The sequence below is a fragment of the Amblyraja radiata genome, chromosome 4, assembly GCF_010909765.2.
Source record: "Amblyraja radiata isolate CabotCenter1 chromosome 4, sAmbRad1.1.pri, whole genome shotgun sequence".
Classification (NCBI taxonomy): domain Eukaryota; kingdom Metazoa; phylum Chordata; class Chondrichthyes; order Rajiformes; family Rajidae; genus Amblyraja; species Amblyraja radiata.
The window spans coordinates 25,182,264-25,203,260 of NC_045959.1; the positions used below are offsets into that span (position 1 = coordinate 25,182,264).

The 20,997-nt window shown below is 45.8% G+C and overlaps 1 protein-coding gene across 1 annotated transcript in view; it reads left to right on the forward strand.

Moving 5' to 3' along the window:
- has2 (hyaluronan synthase 2) overlaps positions 1-20,997 on the forward strand; it is a 40,876-nt gene that overhangs the window by 10,433 nt on the left and 9,446 nt on the right. Inside the window, exon 2 of the mRNA XM_033019094.1 lies at positions 1,852-2,478. Within this exon, the coding sequence (XP_032874985.1) occupies positions 1,852-2,478 (627 nt within the window). The remainder of the gene's footprint in view (positions 1-1,851; positions 2,479-20,997) is intronic.

The following is a 20,997-nucleotide window of genomic DNA, read 5'->3' on the forward strand; positions in this document are numbered from 1 at the left end:
CACAGAAGGGCCACTTTGTGAAATCCACACAGTCACGGGGAGAACGTGCAAACACCACCCAGACAGCGGCAGAGGTAGGTCAGGATCAGACCCGGGACCCTGCTGCTGTGAGGCAGAGGCTCTCCAGGCGGGTGAAAGATTATCAGCTCGAGAACTGCACACACCGGAACTGAATGGTTACCATGGAAATGTGTACCTTGAAATGAATTGCATTTGCACAGAAACCCATGCCAGTTTAATGTTAAAGCATTTTGAAGAGGAAAAGGCAAAGTGTAAGCCAACAGAAAGAACACTGTCTCTTGAAAGGTAACATAAACAGAGACAAATGGAAAAACAAACAGTACAGCATGAAGCAGAGGCCAAGGCCAACTGAATATAGGCAGCCAGACATTGAGCAGGGCAGCAGCAGTTTGCCTGCTGACTCTCCCCTTCAGTACATAGACACTGGGAGGGAAAAAATAACACCCTGGTCTTCCTGCTGCATTCATTGCTCATGAGCAGTTTGCTGTCAAGTCTTGCGTGTCGGTGAACTGCAGCAGTTTACCAACTCTTCTGGCTCTCCAGCCACTGCCACAGTCACCGTTTCTGCTAATTGAATATGTAAGCACAGGAAGAGGCCATTCAGCCCCTCCAGTCTGAATGATCATTCAGTTAGACACAAAAAAACTGGAGTAACTCAACGGGCAGCATCTCTGGAGAGAAGGAATGGGTGACGTTTCGGGTCGAGACTCTTCTTCAGTAACTTCATTCAGTTAGGTTGGGATGACCTGTACCGTGACTCAATTTGAAAGAATATCGAACAGTTCAGAATATGAACAGGCCCTTCGGCCCACCATGTCTGTGCTGACCAAGATGACAATTTAAATATGTGTTTATAATATAGTCTATATCCCTGAACTTTAAGCTTTAATGCTCTTAACCATTAAATACTTACATTTTGATATTGTTAATTGGCAGTTGAGTGTAACGTTCTTTTGAGAGGGCAAGTGTTCAAACATCTCACCATCTTTTATATAACCTGCCCCTCTAAAGGACGGGACCCTCCTGTGAAGGTTCTGCACCCTTGTTCTTGGTTCCTCTCATCTGAGAACATTGTTTTTCCTGATTTCTACAGTTGTCTTTAAACACTTCAAAACAGATTACTATCAAACCCCGTGTAAACCAATCTTGTCTACGAGAGCTGCCCTCATCGTTTCATGAGATCCCCCTGTTTAAAAATGAACTTCCCCAGTGAATGATGGTGTCAATGGGGAGGATATCGGCAAGAGGGAGGAGGGAGTAGGGAGTGAGTGAAAGGGAAAGTGAAGGGGTGTGAGGGAGAGGGAGGGAATGCGTGAGAGAGAGAGAGAGAGAGAGAGAGAGAGAAGCGAGGGGAGGAGGAAGAGAGTCGGAGGGAAAGGGGGAGAGGTGGATAAGAAAAGGATAACGAGAGAGATTTAAAATAGGGATAGGATGAGAGAGACTGAGAGAAAGGGAGAGGGGTGGAATAAAGGGAGAATGTGAGAGTGTTGGGTGAGTGGCGGAGATGGAGTAAGAATAAAGAGGAATTGTGATATAGAGCGAGAGAGGGCAAGGCGAGAGCAGGCAAGATATTTAGAGTAAGGGGAGAGGGTGAGAGTGGGGGGGGGGGAGGGGCGAGGGAGATGGGCAAGAGAGAGAGAGAGAGATAGACCTATTAGAATGGTTTACTCTTGGAAGCTAACAATAACGTGAACCAAGGAAAGCTGGGTAATCTTGGGCCTAGCGACCATGAAACGGTTAACCTTCATGGTATTGAATTTGGATGTAAAAGTTTTAGTAGCGATTTGTTACATTGTGGAAATTTACCCCTGCTTCTCTCTGACCCCACAGATGCGCTGCAAAAGCCTCCCCTCCATCCTGCGGATTGTGGGGACTACTTTGTTTGGCCTTGCTCTTCTGGTGGGTATCGCAGCTGCTTATATCGTAGGTTATCAGTTCATAGCCACGGACAATTACTACTTTTCTTTCGGACTGTACGGAGCTATCTTATCCCTTCACCTCCTTTTTCAAAGCCTCTTTGCCTTCTTGGAGCATCGGAAGATGAAACGCACACTGGAAACCCCCATAAAACTCAACAAGACGGTGGCTCTGTGCATTGCGGCCTACCAGGAGGACCCAGACTACCTGCGAAAGTGCCTGCTGTCGGTCAAAAGGCTGAGCTATCCGGGGATGATCGTGATCATGGTCATTGACGGCAACAACGACGACGACCGCTACATGATGGAGATATTCGGCGAGGTGATGGGACGGGACCGCTCGGCCAGCTACCTGTGGAAGAGCAACTTCCACGAGCGGGGGCCAGGGGAGAGCGAAGAGTCTCACAGGGAGAGCATGCAGTACCTCACGGGGCTGATCAGGTCAAACAAGAGCGTCTGCGTGATGCAGAAGTGGGGAGGCAAGCGAGAAGTGATGTACACTGCGTTCAAGGCACTGGGCCGGACTGTGGATTACGTACAAGTAAGGCTATTGACCTTGGAAATGGTTCCGATCAACACTCGTGTGACCATGAAAGAACTCTATATGAAATGTAGCAGATGTACTTGCATATTGCTCCAGTAAAACATGCTATGTTTGTTAGGTCAATGTTATAATGTAGTACATTATACCAGGCTACTACAATATGGGTTAATATATGATGAGCGTTTGACAGCACTGGGCTTGTACTCGCTGGAGTTTAGAAGGATGAGGGGGAGACCTCATTGAAATTTATTGAATAGTGAAATGCCTGGATAGTGTAGATGTAGAGGGGATGTTTCCACTAATGGGAGAGTCTAGGACCAGCAGCCACAGCCTCGGAATAAAAGGATTTACCGTTAGCAGGGAGAAGAGGAGGAATTTCTTTACATAGAAACATAGACATAGAAAATAGGTGCAGGAGGAGGCCGTTCGGCCCTTCGAGCCAGCACCGCCATTCATTGTGATCATGGCTGATCATCCTCTATCAATAACCCGTGCCTGCCTTCTCCCCATATCCCTTGACTCCACTAGCCCCTAGAGCTCTATCTAACTCTCTCTTAAATCCATCCAGTGACTTGGCCTCCACTGCCCTCTGTGGCAGGGAATTCCATAAATTCACAACTCTCTGGGTGAAAAAGTTTTTTCTCATCTCAATCTTAAATGACCTCCCCTTTATTCTAAGACTTCATTGCCACAGAAGGCTGTGGAGGCCAAGTCACTAGATATTTTTAAGGTAGACAAAAATGCTGGATATACTCAGCGGGTGAGGCTGCATCTATGGAGTGAAGGAAATAGGCAACGTTTCGGGCCAAAACCCTTCTTCAGACTGATGTAGGGGGGGGGGGGGGATAATAAGATAGGAAGAGGAGGTGTCAGAGAGCTGACGGAGAGCTGAGAAGGGGAGGAGACAGTAAGGACTACCTGAAATTAGAGAAGTCAATGTTCATACCGCTGGTATGTACAAACTGCCCAAGCAAAATATGAGGTGCTGCCCCTCCAATTTCCGGTGGTTGTCACTCTGGCCATAAAGGAGGCCCAGGACAGATAAGTCAGATTCGGAATGGGAGGGGGAGTTGAAGTGCTGAGCCACCAGGTTGGTCATTGTGAACTGAGCAGAGGTGTTCGGCAAAGTGATCGCCAAGCCTGCGCTTGGTCTCACCGATGTAAATCCGCTGATCTGCTTGGGTCCTTGAATGGAGTCGAGGGGGGAAGTAAAGCGACAAGTGTAGCATTTCTTGCGGTTGCAGGGGAAAGTGCCAGGAGAGGGGGTGGATCGGGTGGGAAAGGATGAATTGACCAGGGAGTTACGGAGGGAGCGGTCTCTGCAGAAAGCAGACAGGCGAGGAGATGGGAAGATGTGGCAAGTGGTGGGGTCACGTTGGAGATGGCAAAAATGACGGAGAATTATTTGTTGTACATGACAGCTGGTAGGGTGGAAGGTGAGGACCTTCCACCCTATTTTTAAGGCAGAGATTGACAGATTCTTGATTAGTACGTGTGTCAGAGGTTATGGGGAGAATGCAGGAGAATGGGGTTGAGAGGAAAAGGTAGATTAGCCATGATTGAATGGTGGAGTAGACTTGATGGGCTGAATGGCCTAATTCTGCCCCTAGAGCCTATGAACTTTGATCTATGAAACATACCAAAGGACCGTAATAATCGAGTCATAGAGCTACACAGTATGGGAGCGGGCCCTTCTTCCCCAGTGCCTCTTTTCATAGAAACATAGAAACATAGAAATTAGGTGCAGGAGTAGGCCATTCGGCCCTTCGAGCCTGCACCGCCATTCAATATGATCATGGCTGATCATCCAACTCAGTATCCCGTACCTGCCTTCTCTCCATACCCTCTGATCCCCTTAGCCACAAGGGCCACATCTAACTCCCTCTTAAATATAGCCAATGAACTGGCCTCGACTACCCTCTGTGGCAAGGAGTTCCAGAGATTCACCACTCTCTGTGTGAAAAAAGTTCTTCTAATCTCGGTTTTAAAGGATTTCCCCCTTATCCTTAAGCTGTGACCCCTTGTCCTGGACTTCCCCAACATCGGGAGCAATCTTCCTGCATCTAGCCTGTCCAACCCCTTAAGAATTTTGTAAGTTTCTATAAGATCCCCTCTCAATCTCCTAAATTCTATAGAGTATAAACCAAGTCTATCCAGTCTTTCTTCATAAGACAGTCCTGACATCCCAGGAATCAGTCTGGTGAACCTTCTCTGCACTCCCTCTATGGCAATAATGTCCTTCCTCAGATTTGGAGACCAAAACTGTATGCAATACTCCAGGTGTGGTCTCACCAAGACCCTGTACAACTGCAGTAGAACCTCCCTGCTCCTACACTCAAATCCTTTTGCTATGAAAGCTAACATACCATTCGCTTTCTTCACTGCCTGCTGCACCTGCATGCCCACTTTCAATGACTGGTGTACCATGACACCCAGGTCTCGCTGCATCTCCCCTTTTCCTAGTCGGCCACCATTTAGATAATAGTCTGCTTTCCTGTTTTTGCCACCAAAATGGATAACCTCACATTTATCCACATTATACTGCATCTGCCAAACATTTGCCCACTCACCCAGCCTATCCAAGTCACCTTGCAGTCTCCTAGCATCCTCCTCACAGCTAACACTGCCCCCCAGCTTAGTGTCATCCGCAAACTTGGAGATATTGCCTTCAATTCCCTCATCCAGATCATTAATATATATTGTAAATAGCTGGGGTCCCAGCACTGAACCTTGCGGTACCCCACTAGTCACTGCCTGCCATTGTGAAAAGGACCCGTTTACTCCTACTCTTTGCTTCCTGTTTGCCAGCCAGTTCTCTATCCACATCAATACTGAACCCCCAATGCCGTGTGCTTTAAGTTTGTAAACTAATCTCTTATGTGGGACCTTGTCGAAAGCCTTCTGGAAGTCCAGATACACCACATCCACTGGTTCTCCCCTATCCACGCTACTAGTTACATCCTCGAAAAATTCTATAAGATTCGTCAGACATGATTTACCTTTTGTAAATCCATGCTGACTTTGTCCAATGATTTCACCACTTTCCAAATGTGCTGCTATCCCATCTTTAATAACTGACTCTAGCAGTTTCCCCACTACCGATGTTAGACTAACTGATCTGTAATTCCCCGTTTTCTCTCTCCCTCCCTTCTTAAAAAGTGGGGTTACGTTTGCTACCCGCCAATCCTCAGGAACTACTCCAGAATCTAAAGAGTTTTGAAAGATTATTACTAATTCATCCACTATTTCTGGAGCTACTTCCTTAAGTACTCTGGGATGCAGCCTATCTGGCCCTGGGGATTTATCGGCCTTTAATCCATTTAATTTACCCAACACCACTTCCCGGCTAACCTGGATTTCACTCAATTCCTCCAACTCCTTTGACCCGCGGTCCCCTGCTATTTCCGGCAGATTATTTATGTCTTCCTTAGTGAAGACGGAACCAAAGTAGTTATTCAATTGGTCCGCCATATCCTTGTTCCCCATGATCAACTCACCCGTTTCTGACTGCAAGGGACCTACATTTGTTTTAACTAATCTCTTTCTTTTCACATATCTATAAAAACTTTTGCAGTCAGTTTTTATGTTCCCTGCCAGTTTTCTTTCATAATCTATTTTTCCTTTCCTAATTAAGCCCTTTGTCCTCCTCTGCTGGTCTCTGAATTTCTCCCAGTCCTCCGGTATGCTGCTTTTTCTGGATAATTTGTACGCATCATCCTTCGCTTTGATACTATCCCTGATTTCCCTTGTTATCCACGGATGCACTACCTTCCCTGATTTATTCTTTTGCCAAACTGGGATGAACAAGTTTTGTAGTTCATCCATGCAGTCTTTAAATGTCTTCCATTGCATATCCACCGTCAACCCTTTTAGAATTAATTGCCAGTCAATCTTGGCCAATTCACGACTCATACCCTCAAAGTTACCTTTCTTTAGTTCAGAACCATTGTTTCTGAATTAACAATGTCACTCTCCATCCTAATGAAGAACTCAACCATATTATGGTCACTCTTGCCCAAGGGGGCACGTACAACAAGACTGCTAACTAACCCTTCCTCATTACTCAATACCCAGTCTAAAATAGCCTGCTCTCTCGTTGGTTCCTCTACATGTTGATTTAGATAACTATCCCGCATACATTCCAAAAAATCCTCTTCCTCAGCACCCCTGCCAATTTGATTCACCCAATCTATATGTAGATTGAAGTCACCCATTATAACGGTTTTGCCTTTGTCGCACGCATTTCTAATTTCCTGTTTGATACCATCTCCAACTTCACTACTACTGTTAGGTGGCCTGTACACAACACCCACCAGCGTTTTCTGCCCCTTAGTGTTTCGCAGCTCTACCCATACCGATTCCACATCCTGCAAACTAATGTCCTTCCTTTCCATTGCGTTAATCTCCTCTCTAATCAGCAACGCTAAGCTTTCCAGGCATTAACTATCCATTCACACTAATCCCATTTTATTCTCTTGCAAATATCCCTCAACTCCTCCAGATTCTACCACTCGCTTTTACCGTAGGCGATTAACCGATTAACTTCCCATCCCGCAAGTCTTTTGGAAGTGGGAAGAAACAGGAGCATCCGGGGGAAACCCATGTGGTCACAGAGAGAACTTGTAAATTCCTCACAGACAGTGCAGGCAGTCAGGATTGAACCCAAGTTGCCAGCACCGTGAGGCAGTGGCTCGAACAGCTGCTGGCCCCGCGCATTCAAGGAAGTTCTCAACTGTTTTAAAAAGCAATTATGATTAGCAATTCAGAGCAGATAAGCCTGAAATAAATGGAGTTATGGGGAGGAGGTGACAGCATTTACATTCCACCTCTCCTTCCACTCGCAAACGTTCCCAAAAAAAGTAACCTGCCAACTGTCTGGGATGGGTTTCGGTTTCCCACAAGAAGCTGTGTTAATAGCCAGCATTGGCTGGAAGAGTCTAGTGCTTGTTAATACCTAGCACTGATTGGAAGGAGAAAGCTTAGCCTGTTTGCAGACTTGTGCTTAACCTGCCTGGCATCACAGGGCAGTTTACCAGAACCTCACAGACAGTGGTCCAAATAGTGCAGCTTTGAAATAAAAAAGCACCACACTCCGCCCCAACTCCCACTGTCAAAGGGCCATCCTTCCTGGACAAGTCTAGACGTTCTGTCTGAGGTCACAGTGAGAGTCATATCAAAGGCTGAGCCTTCCTCCATTTGAGTCCATCCTGCACAGGTCTGCCAGGAGACGTGAGGAGTGAAGCTGTTCTTCATCCATTCTAACTTGTTGGTCTGCAGCACGCCCTAGTAATGAGGTGAGAGGGGGAAGATTTAATAGGAACCTGACGGACAACATTTTCACTCAGAGGGTGGTGGATGCATGGATCGAGGTCCCAAGAGGAGGTAATTAAGGCAGGTACCATAACATAGAAACATAGAAAATAGGTGCAGGAGTAGGCCATTCGGCCCTTCGAGCCTGCACCGCCATTCAATATGATCATGGCTGATCATCCAACTCAGTATCCTGTACCTGCCTTCTCTCCATATCCCCTGATCCCTTTAGCCACAAGGGCCACATCTAACTCCCTCTTAAATATAGCCAATGAACTGGCCTCAACTACCTTCTGTGGCAGAGAATTCCAGAGATTCACCACTCTCTGTGTGAAAAATGTTTTTCTCATCTCGGTCCTAAAAGATTTCCCCCTTATCCTTAACAGCATTAAAAAACACTTGGACAGGTATATGGATAGGAAAGGTTTCAAGGGATATGGGCCAAACGTGGGCAAATGGGATTAGCTTGGATGGGGCATCTTGGTCAGCATGGATGAGTTTGGCCGAAGAGCCTGTTTCTGGGCTGTATGACTCTATAAACCTAATGGATCAGGGGCCAACACTAGAATTGCCCAAGTTGCTCTGGTGCAATCACCAAGATGCAAAGGTTTTATTCTTGTGATTAAAATCTAGCTGATACATTTTGACTTTGATTTGCTTACTCATAGAAGCTTATGGGTCTCAAAATATGATCTACTTATCGTTAGAATCCCTTGTTATAATATTGTGAAATATTACAGAGCTTAAAGAGGTTATTTATGTCAGTGGCCCCACACTGCCTCACGCCAAACTCCCATTTCACTCAAAAATTAAAAATAGAAAATGCTTGAAACACTCTACAGGTCAGGCGACATGGAGAGAGAAACAGTTGATGTTAGGTTGGAGTACCTTCATTTGAACTTGGACAGAGAGAGGAAGCAGCTTAGTTTTATGCTGCAGAGAGGATAGGACATGGGTTGTAGGACTAATGGAATGTCAGTGGTAGGATAAGGAAAAATTGTTTCCATTGGAATAAGCTGCTAATGAAGATCTTTGGTTGATAAGTTATTGAGGGACATGGAGGTCTTACCTATATTTTGACGAATCTTTAGAATAGGGTCTATTGTACTCAAGGAGATTATAGATGCAGTTACCTCAAAAGGCCATCCTAACGTTAGGAAGCATGGCTATGGCTGTTACTTTATACTTACAACTGGAGGGATGGAGGGATATGGATCATGTGCAAGCAGATGAGATTAGTTTATCCTTGTATTATGTTCAGCACAGATATAGTGGACCGAAGTCCCATAAAAACTGGGAAACACAGGTCAGAGCTCAGGGAAATGTCCAACAGATCAGGCCTTGTCAATGGAGAGAGAAGCATAGTTATAAGCCAGAGAGGAATGGGCCAGTACTGAAGCAAGCAAAGAAAGCAAGTTGCCTGAAATTGTTGAAGTCAATGTCCAGGCCTTCAAGCTGCAGAGCGAGGTGCTGCTCCTCAAGCTTGCGTTGGGCCGCATTATAACAGTGCAGGAGGTCCGAAAACTCAGGATAATGAGTGGGAGGGGAAATTAAAGTTTCAGGCAACAAGAAACTCAGGGTCACCAAAGCAGTTACCCTATCTGTCTGAAGAAGGGTTTCGGCCCGAAACGTTGCCTATTTCATTCGCTCCATAGATGCTGCTGCACCCGCTGAGTTTCTCCAGCATTTTTGTGTACCCTATCTGCGTTTGTTTTCTCCAATGTAGCAGAGGCTCAATGAAGTGCCAGTGAATTGCTGCCTCAGCTGGAAGGAATGTTTGGCAGTGGGTGAGGGGAAGGGAAGACGTGTTGCACCTCCTGCGGGTTATAGAGGCATTACAGCACGGAAACAGGCCCGTCAGCCCAAATTGCCCATGCTGACCAAGATGCCCCATCTACACTAGTCCCACCTATCAGCATTTGGTGGTCCAAATTCCTCTCAACCTTTTCTGTCCATGTACCTGTCCAAAGGTCTTTTAAATGTTGTTAAAGTTTCTGCTTCAACTACCGCCTCCGGCAGCTTATTTCATACACTCACCACCCTCTGTGAAAAACTTGCCCCTCGGGCTCCTATTAAATCTTTCCCCTCCTGATCCTATCCTCCTCATGATTTAACACATCACTGGAACTTCATCCCTCAGCCTCCTGGGCTTTAAGGAATAAAGTCCTGGCCTATCCAACCTTTTCTTATAACCCAGGTCTTCAAGTCCTGGCAACAACCTCGTAAATCTTTACTGCATTCTTTCCAGCGTAACAACATCCTCCCTATAGCAGGATGACTAAAACTGAACACCATACTCCAAATGCGGCTTCACCAACGTCTTGTACAACAGTGACATAACATCCCATTTCTATATTAAATACACTGACTGATCAATGTGCCAAAAGTATTCTTGACTACTCTCTACCTATGAGGCCTCTATGTACCTGCACTCACCTATTCCTCTGCTCTACAACACTCCCCAGGGCCCTGCCATTCACTGTGAAGGTCTTACCCTGGTTTTACTTTTGTTCCACAGGATGTATTTACAGTGTAGTAAGACTGCCCGCTGGTGTGGTGAAGACAGACTTCATAGAAACATAGAAATATAGAAAATAGGTGCAGGAGTAGGCCATTCGGCCCTTCGAGCTTGCACCGCCATTCAATATGATCATGGCTGATCATCCAACTCAGTATCTTATACCTGCCTTCTCTCCATACCCCCTGATCCCTTTAGCCACAAGGGGCACATCTAACTCCCTATTAAATATAGCCAATGAACTGGCCTCAACTACCTTGTGTGGCAGAGAATTCCAGAGATTCACCACTCTCTGTGTGAAAAATGATTTTCTCATCTCGGTCCTAAATGATTTCCCCCTAATCCTTAAACTGTGACCCCTTGTTCTGGACTTCCCCAACATCGGGAACAATCTTCCTGAATCTAGCCTGTCCAACCCCTTAAGAATTTTGTAAGTTTCTATAAGATCCCTCCTCAATCTTCTAAATTCTAGCGAATACAAGCCGAGTTCATCCAGTCTTTCTTCATATGAAAGTCCTGACATCCCAGGAATCAGTCTGGTGAACCTTCTCTGTACTCCCTCTATGGCAAGAATGTCATTCTCAGATTAGGAGACCAAAACTGTACGCAATGCTCCAGGTGTGGTCTCACCAAGACCCTGTACAACTGCAGTAGAACCTCCCTGCTCCTATACTCAAATCCTTTTGCTGTGAATGCTAACATACCATTTGCTTTCTTCACTGCCAGCTGCACCTGCATACCTACTTTCAATGACTGGTGTACCATGACACCCAGGTCTCGTTGTATCTCCCATTTTCCTAATCGGCCACCATTCAGATATGTCTACTTTCCTGTTTTTGCCACCAAAGTGGATAACCTCACATTTATCCACATTATACTGCATCTGCCATGCATTTGCCCACTCACCCAGCCTATCCAAGTCACCTTGCAGCCTCCTAGCATCCTCCTCACAGCTAACACTGCCCCCCAGCTTCGTGTCATCCGCAAACCTGGAGATGTTGCATTCAATTCCCTCATCCAAATCATTAATATATATTGTAAATAGCTGGGATCTGAGCACTGAGCCTTGCGGTACCCCACTAGTCACTGCCTGCCATTGTGAAAAGGACCCGTTTACTCCTACTCTTTGCTTCCTGTCTGCCAGCCAGTTCTCTATCCACATCAATGCTGAACCCCCAATACCGTGTGCTTTAAATTTGTATACTAATCTCTTATGTGGGACCTTGTCAAAAGCCTTCTGAAAGTCCAGATATAACACACTGGTTCTCCCTTATCCACTCTACTAGTTACATCCTCGAAAAATTCTATAAGATTCGTCAGACATGATTTACCTTTCATAAATCCATTCCGACTTTGTCCAATGATTTCACCACTTTCCAAATGTGCTGCTATCCCATCTTGAATAACTGACTAGCAGTTTCCCCATTACCGACCGATGTTAGACTAACTGGTCTGTAATTCCCCGTTTTCTCTCTCCCTCCCTTTTTGAAAAGTGGGGTTACATTAGCTACCCTCCAATCCTCAGGAACTACTCCAGAATCTAAAGAGTTTTGAAAAATTATCACTAATGCATCCACTATTTCTCGCGCTACTTCCTTAAGTACTCTGGTATGCAGCCTATCTGGCCTTGGGGATTTATCAGCCTTTAATCCATTCAATTTACCTAACACCACTTCCCGGCTAACCTGGATTTCACTCATTTGACCCCCGGTCCCCTGCTATTTCCGGCAGATTATTTATGTCTTCCTTAGTGAAGACAGAACCAAAGTAGTTATTCAATTGGTCTGCCATGTCCTTGTTCCCCATGATCAATTCACCTGTTTCTGACTGCAAGGGACCTACATTTGTTTTAACTAATCTTTTTCTCTTCCCATATCTATAAAAGCTTTTGCAGTCAGTTTTTATGTTCCCTGCCTAGTTTTCTTTCATAATCTATTTTCCCTTTCCTAATTAAGCCCTTTGTCCTCCTCTGCTGGACTCTGAATTTCTCCCAGTCCTCTGGTAGGCTGCTTTTTCTGGCTAATTTGTATGCTTCATCTTTTGTTTTGATACTATCCCTGATTTCCCTTGTTATCCACGGATGCACTACCTTCCCTGATTATTATTTTGCCAAACTGGGATGAACAATTGTTGTAGTTCATCCATGCAGTCTTTAAATGCCTTCCATAGCAAATCCACCGTCAACCCTTTAAGAATCAATTGCCAGTCTATCTTGGCCAATTCACGTCATACCATCGAAGTTATCTTTCTTTAAGTTCAGAACCCTTGTTTCTGAATTAACTACATCACTCTCCATCCTATTGAAGAACTCAACCATATTATGGTCACTCTTGCCCAAGGAGCCATGCACAACAAGACTGCTAACAAACCCTTCCTCATTACTCAATACCCAGTCTAGAATAGCCTGCTCTCTCGTTGGTTCCTCTACATGTTGGTTTAGAAAACTATCTCACATACATTCCAAGAAATCCTCTTCCTCAGCACCCCTGCCAATTTGATTCACCCAATCTATATGTAGATTGAAGTCACCCATTATAACTGTTTTACCTTTGTCGCACGCATTTCTAATTTCCAGTTTGATGCCATCCCCAACTCCACTACTACTGTTAGGTGGCCTGTACACAACACCCACCAGCGTTTTCTGCCCCTTAGTGTTTCGCAGCTCTGCCCATATCGATTCCACATCCTCCAAGCTAATGTCCTTCCTTTCCATTGCGTTAATCTCCTCTCTAATCAGCAACGCTACCCCACCTCCTTTTCCTTTATGTCTATCCCTCCTGAATAGTGAATATCCCTGGATGTTCAGCTCCCAGCCTTGGTCACCCTGGAGCCATGTCTCCGTGATCCCAACTATATCATAGTCAATAATAGTTATCTGCACATTCATCCACATTATTACGAATGCTCCTTGCATTGAGACACAAAGCCTTCAGGCTTGTTTTTACAACAATCTTACCCCTTATACAATTATGTTGAAAAGTGGCCCTTTTTGATTTTTGCCCTGGTTTTGTCTGCCTGCCACTTTTACTTTTCACCTTGCTACCTATCGCTTCTACCCTCATTTTACACCCCTCTGTCTCTCCGCTCACACATTTAAGAAACCCTTTCCCTTTAACTCCATCCTCGACTATTCCATTTGACACCCCACCCCCCTTATTCAGTTTAAAACCACCCATGTAGCAGTGGCAAACCTGCCTGCCAGAATGCTGGTCCCACACCTGTTAAGATGCAATCCGTCCCTTTTGTACAGTTCCCCCTTACTCCAAAACGGATCCCAGTGATCTAAGAATCTAAATCCTTGCCCCGTGCACCAGTTCCTCAGCCACACGTTCAGGTCCCGTATCTCCCTGTTCCTGCTCTCGCCAGCACGAGGAACTGGAAGCAAACCGGAGATAACAACCCTGGAGGTCCTGCTTTTCAGCATTCATTGCGGCCTTCAAGAGTGAATTGGAGAACTATACTGCGGAGAAAGATTTTCATGGTTACGGAAAAGGAGCAAGTAAATTGTGGTGGAAGAGAGCAAGCACAGACACGATAGACCCAATGGCCACCTTCGGTGCCGTATATTGATTCTATTACCCCCACTCTATTATCACCAGTAAGTTGTCCCGGTACTTGGAGCTTAGCACATGAATGTGAAATATGAACATAACAATGCCCCTGTCCCACTTAGGAAACCTGAACAGAAACCTCTGGAGACTTTGCGCCCAACCCAAGGTTTCCGTGCAGTTCCCGGAGGTTGCAGGTGGTTGCCGGAGGTTGCAGGTAGTGGAGGCAGGTAGGGAGACTGACAACAACCTCCGGGAACCGCACGGAAACCTTGGGTGGGGCGCAAAGTCTCCAGAGGTTTCCGTTCATGTTGCCAAAGTGGGACAGGGGCAATATTAGAACATAAGAGGTAGAAGCAGGTGTAGGCCATTCGGCCCATCACCATTCATTAAGAATATGGCTGACCCAACCTAATCCTCACCACTTTTCCTGCCTGCTGCCCATCAGCCTTAACTCTCTTATTGATCAGAAACCTGCCTTCAGCAATGACAAGGGAAGTAATCAAGTCAGTCTTAAGTGGACAATCCCTTGTCTGATATTACAATCCTCTGTCCCATTTCCCCACACTGGGGATAACATCTCTTCGGCCTCCACCCTTACACTTTCCCCTAGAGTTTTTCATATTTAAATAAGATCACCCCCCCCCATTATTTCCGGCCCACTAACGCACATTTAAAAAGTGTGCGGGCTAGATGTTCCCCGCTGTCCGAGATGTCTCGTTCTTTGCACTGTTATCAGTGAGATTTATCTAGTGTCCAGAGAGCTTCAGACTGAATGGAGGAGGCCAAATCCTTTATGAAACATGCCGATCCAGAGCAAATAGATAGCAGGTTTTTCAAAGTGAACTATAAACCTTGCCCTGATATATAGGGTTGTCAAGGGCCCATTCCTCAGCTTAAGTCAAAGCACAGGCCGTCTGATTGTAAATAAACTGATACCAATCTAGTTCATCTACACAATGGAGACCAGTGCAGTAGACAGGACTTTTGATGTAGCAACAAGATTCTTCCTCAGTAAATGTGTTCCAGATTGATCCTGTCAGCAGCTAATGCGAGTGGGAAAATATATCTATTGGCAGTGAAGATGGGTTGTGGTAAATGGTTTTCAGATTATCATAAATCGGGAGAACTGTTTGCAGTCTGCAAAGGGAACAATAGAAAGCTTACATTTTAAACAGCCCTTCAATTCATTCATTCAACTTGATTCAGCAGCTCCCCACCAAAGCCCAAGGAGAGTTCTTCCATTGATTCAGGAAATGATACAGAGCAGGAAGTTTCCACTGTCTCCCCCCCTGAGCTGGAGTACTGATGGGACTCTTAACGTTCGTTAGTGAGACTTGACAAAACGTTACAAAATATGTGTATTTCACAATATCTGGCCTCGGGTGCAATGATTTAGTTTAGTTTATTGTCACGTGTACTGAGGTGCTGTGAAACACTTTTGTTGCGTGCTAACCAGTCAGTGGAAAGACTATATATGATCACAGTCGAGCTATCCACAGTGCACAGATACATGATAAATGGAATAGTGTTCAGTGCAAGATAAAGTCCAGTAAAGTTCGATTAAAGGTAGTCCAAGGGTCTCCAGTGAGGTAGATAGTAGCTCAGGACCATTTTCTAGTTGTTGATAGGATGATTAAGTTGCCTGATAACAGCTTCGGAAGATACCGTCCCTGAATTTGGGGTGTACGTTTTCACACTTCTGTACCTGATGGGAGAGGGTAGAAGAGGGAGTTACCGGGGTGAGTCTCATCGTAGATTATGCTGTTGGCCTTGCCATGGCAAAATGAAGTATAAATGGAGTCAATGGAAGGGAGGTTGGTTTGGGTGATAATCTTGGCTGCTTGCACAATTCTCTGAAATTTCTTGCAATCTTGGATGGAGAATGGGCGGACTATCTGATGTGTCAAACCTTGGTTTCAGGATATCATAGAAACATAGAAAATAGGTGCAGGAGTAGGCCATTCGGCCCTTCGAGCCTGCACCGCCATTCAATATGATCATGGCTGATCATCCAACTCAGTATCCTGTACCTGCCTTCTCTCCATCCCCCCTGATCCCTTTAGCCACAAGGGCCGCATCTAACTCCCTCTTAAATATAGCCAATGAACTGGCCTCAACTACCTTCTGTGGCAGAGAATTCTAGAGATTCACCACTCTCTGTGTGAAAAATGTTTTTCTCATCTCGGTCCTAAAAGATTTCCCCCTTCTCCTTAAACTGTGACCCCTTGTTCTGGACTTCCCCAACATCGGGAACAATCTTCCTGCATCTAGCCTGTCTAACCCCTTAAGAATTTTGTAAGTTTCTATAAGACCCCCCCCTCAATTTTCTAAATTCTAGCGAGTACAAGCAGAGTCTATCCAGTCTTTCTTCATATGAAAGTCCTGACATCCCAGGAATCAGTCTGGTGAACCTTCTCTGTACTCCCTCTATGGCAAGAATGTCTTTCCTCAGATTAGGAGACCAAAACTGTACGCAATACTCCAGGTGTGGTCTCACCAAGACCCTGTACAACTGCAGTAGAACCTCCCTGCTCCTATACTCAAATCCTTTTGCTATGAATGCTAACATACCATTCGCTTTCTTCACTGCCTGCTGCACCTGCATGCCTACTTTCAATGACTGGTGTACCATGACACCCAGGTCTCGTTGCATCTCCCCTTTTCCTAATCGGCCACCATTCAGATAATTTCCTGACCTGAGGGTCTGTGGCCACCCTCTTGCTACCTCCTGAGCTAGCTGCCCTCCGTCTTATCCACACTCCGTCTCTTTCCCCACCTCAACCACTTCCAAGGCTTGCCTCTTGCACTTCAATGCCCTCTCCCCTCAATCTCACTGACTCGTGGGTCATCGGCCCAGTCCCAAGCATTCTACCCTCTCAGCCCTCAATTTTGGGCTCTTTCCACTCTTTCTCCCTCCTCCTCTCCCCACCTTTCCCCATTCCCAATCTATCTCTTCCTTCCTCTCCTCGGTACTGGAATGACCACTCCCACCCCCTCCTTCCCAGTCCTGTTCCCTCCACTCCTCTCCGTACTTCTGAGCTCTATCCCCTCCGTCTCCCCAGACGTTTGGCATAACTGGAAGTATAAACATTGCTATTTTACATTTTGCTTTATCCCTAACTAGGCTGAAGCCTTTTGAAGTTGATCCCACAGTCTGGTACGGCAATAATTGACATCAGACTGTAGAACATTTGGCAGAGGAAATTGAAAATGGAGAACCAAGCACTTGAGCTGTTGAAAGATAAAATCCTTTTGAATCAGATCAACTTCAATGACTGCAAAATAAAGTCATGAAGACATATGGCACGGATCAGGCCCTTCATCTCACTGAGTCCCCTCCAAAACAACACACTTCTTACCCAGGCCCATTCTATTCTCCCCACATGCCTCTCCCAGACCCTACCATCCACCTGCATGTAAGGTAGGGGAAGTTAATCTACTGACCTGCATGCTTTTGGGATGTGGGAGGAATCTGTAGCAGTAGAGTTACTGCCTTACAGCGCCAGAGGCCCGGGTTTGATACTGACTACAGGTGCTGTCTAAATGGAGTTTGTACGTTCTCCCCGTGACCACGTGGGTTTACCCCGGGGTCCTCTGGTTTCCTCCCACACTCCAAATACTTACAGATTTATAGGTTAATTGGCTTTGGTAAACGTTGTAAATTGTCCCTGGTGTGTAGGATAGCGTTAGAAACATAGAAACATAGAAACATAGAAAATAGGTGCAGGAGTAGGCCATTCGGCCCTTTGAGCCTGCACCGCCATTCAATATGATCATGGCTGATCATCCAACAGTATCCTGTACCTGCCTTCTCTCCATAAACCCCTGATCCCTTTAGCCACAAGGGCCACATCTAACTCCCTCTTAAATATAGTAAATGAACTGGCCTCAACTACCTTCTGTGGCAGAGAGTTCCACAGATTCACCACTCTCTGTGTCCTCATCTCGGTCCGAAAAGACTTCCCCCTTATCCTTAAACTGTGACCCCTTGTTCTGGACTTCCCCAACATCGGGAACAATCTTCCTGCATCTAGCCTGTCCAACCCCTTAAGAATTTTGCACGTTTCTATAAGATCCCCCCTCAATCTTCTAAATTCTAGCGAGTACAAGCCAAGTCTATCCAGTCTTTCTTCATATGAAAGTGCTGACATCCCAGGAATCAGTCTGGTGAACCTTCTCTGCACTCCCTCTATGGCAAGAATGTTTTTCCTCAGATTAGGAGACCAAAACTGTACGCAATACTCCAGGTGTGGTCTCACCAAGACCCTGTACAACTGCAGTAGAACCTCTCTGCTCATATACTCAAGTTAGTGTAAGGGGATCGCTGGTCAGCGCGTACTCGGTGGGCCAAGGGGCCTGTTTCCACGTTGTATCTCTAAACTAAACTAAACTAAACTAAGCATCCAGGGGATTCCCACACGGTTACAGGGAAAATAGAGGGAGTACAGAGAAGGTTCACCAGACTGATTCCTGGGATGTCAGGACTTTCATATGAAGAAAGACTGGATAGACTCGGTTTGTACTCGCTAGAATTGGCCTACTCCTGCACCTATTTTCTATGTTTCTATGTTTCTAAAATGTACATACTCCACACACCCGAAGTCGGAATGAAACTCTGGCCACTGGAGGTGCGTGCAGCAGCTCCACCCGCTGCACCTCCAAAGCCCCTCTCCCAGCCAACGAGGAAATTTCCGCTTAAAAGAATGTCAGCCAAGACCAAAACCAGAAAGACAGTGGCTGAAGGAATTCCCTCCCTTGTCAATATGAAGGAAAGATTTGGATCTAAATTCAAGGTTGTTCATGAAAATCTGTATCGAGCTAGTTACCGAATAATTGGTTCAATTTTTTGGGTATGTTATATATAGTCACCCACAACTAGCTACATAACTATTAATGTGTAGGAAGGAACTGCAGGTGCTGGTTTACATCGAAGATAGACACAAAACGTTGGAGTAACTCAGCGGGTCAGGCAGCATTTCTGGAGGGAAAGAAATACGTGATGTGGCGGGTCGAGACCCTTCTTCACACTGAGAGTCGGGGAAGAGGGAAACTAGAGGTATGAAATGGTACAGAATAGATCAGAGCCGGCACCGATGGACTATTAATTTTGCCCTTCATTTGTTCCATCCGGGAGGTTATGCCCTGTAACGGTTCTCACCTGAGTTACTGCTCATGGAGTAAGCCTGGAAACTGGCCATCAGTAATAAAGCAGACACTGCAGCCTAAGCAGGCAGTCCTGATTGTGCCTCCACTGGTACTGGTGCAGTAATCCCGTTTTGAATACTGAAAGTAAGCATGCAGGTACAACAGGCAGTGAAGAAAGCGAATGGCATGTTGGCCTTCATAACAAGAGGAGTTCAGTATAGGAGCAAAGAGGTCCTTCTGCAGTTGTACAGGGTCCTAGTGAGACCACACCTGGAGTATTGTGTGCAGTTTTGATCTCCAAATTTGAGGAAGGACAATCTTGCTATTGAGGGAGTGCAGCGTGGGTTTACAAGGTTAATTCTCGGGGTGGCGGGACTGTCATGTTGATTGAATGGAGCGGCTGGGCTTGTACACTCTGGAATTTAGAAGGATGAGAGGGAATCTTATTGAAACATTAATGGTTTGGACACAATAGAGGCAGGAAACATGTTCCCGATGTTGGGGGAGTCCAGAACCAGGGGCCACATTTTAAGAATAAGGAGTAAGCCATTTCGAGCGGAGTTGAGGAAATACTTTTTCACACAGAGAGTTGTGAGTCTGTGGAATTCTCTGCCTCAGAGGGTGGTGGAGGCCGGTTCTCTGGATGCTTTCAAGAGAGAGTTAGATACTCTTAAAGATAACGGAATCAAGGGATATGGGAGAAGGCAGGAACGGGGTACTGATTGTGGATGATCAACCATGATCACATTGATAGGCGGTGCTGACTCGAAGGGCCGAATGGCCTACTCCTGCACCTATTGTCTATTGTTTATTGTCTAATTCAGAGACCCCAGTTCACATCGCACCATGGTAGGTGTGGAATTTAAATTCAGTTAGTAAAACAGAGAAAGTAGAACAATACAGCACAGGAACAGGTCTTTTGGCCCACAATGTCTCTGCCAAACATGGTGCCAAACTAAACAAATCCCTTCTGCCTGCTTCCATTCCCTGCATAATTGTATGCCCATCTAAAAGTCTCTTAAACACCACGATTGTCTTCCTAAGTAAATCAGAATTTTGGAACAATAACTAGTAATGGTAGCCATGACACCAACTAAAATATCGTGTAAACCTATCTGGTTCAGGAATGCCCTTCAGGGGAGGATGTCCACCATCCTTGCCTGGCCTGGTCTATAGGTGACTCCAAACACACATCATATGGCAAGCTCTACAATGGCCCCTGCTCTGTCCAGGTACATTACTCAGCTGCCACCACCTTCTCAAGGACAATTCATGATGGGCAAAAAATGTTACTTGCCAGCAACACCCAAAACCCCCAAAATGAAAAGATCTTAAAAAAAAAGCATGCAGAATCTTCAAACAGGGATGAGGAGCAAGCAATTGTGTTCAAAAGGGAACTGCAGATGCTGGAATATCGAAGGTACACAAAATTGCTGGGGAAACTCAGCGGGTGCAGCAGCATCTATGGAGCGAAGGAAATAGGCGACGTTTCGGGCCGAAACCCTTCTATTTGCTCTCCTGTGATTTGTGGCAGATATATTGAGAAGTCCTACTGCATAATGGATTTAGCTTGGGATCATTTCATTCAGCGTTTTGTCGAGTGGGAAGTCAGGAAGAAGGCAAGTGGTCCACCAGCTGTTCAGACTGCCGAAGAAATTCATATCAATGGATTGCAATATTGTGTGAGGTAGTCTAATGCCCCTGTCCCACTTTGGAAACCTGAACGGAAACCTCTGGAGACTTTGCGCCCGGCCCAAGGTTTCCGTGCGGTTCCCGGAGGTTTTTGTCACTCTCCCTACCTGCTTCCACTACCTGCAACCTCCGGCAACCACCTACAACCTCCGGGAACCGCACGAAAACCTTGGGTGGGGCGCAAAGTCTCCTGAGGTTTCCGTTCAGGTTTCCTAAGTGGGACAGGGGCATAAGTCTCCACAATACAGGGAAGATGAGGCCATCAATGTAAATGAGCAGAGCAAAGGCAGTGTACGAACC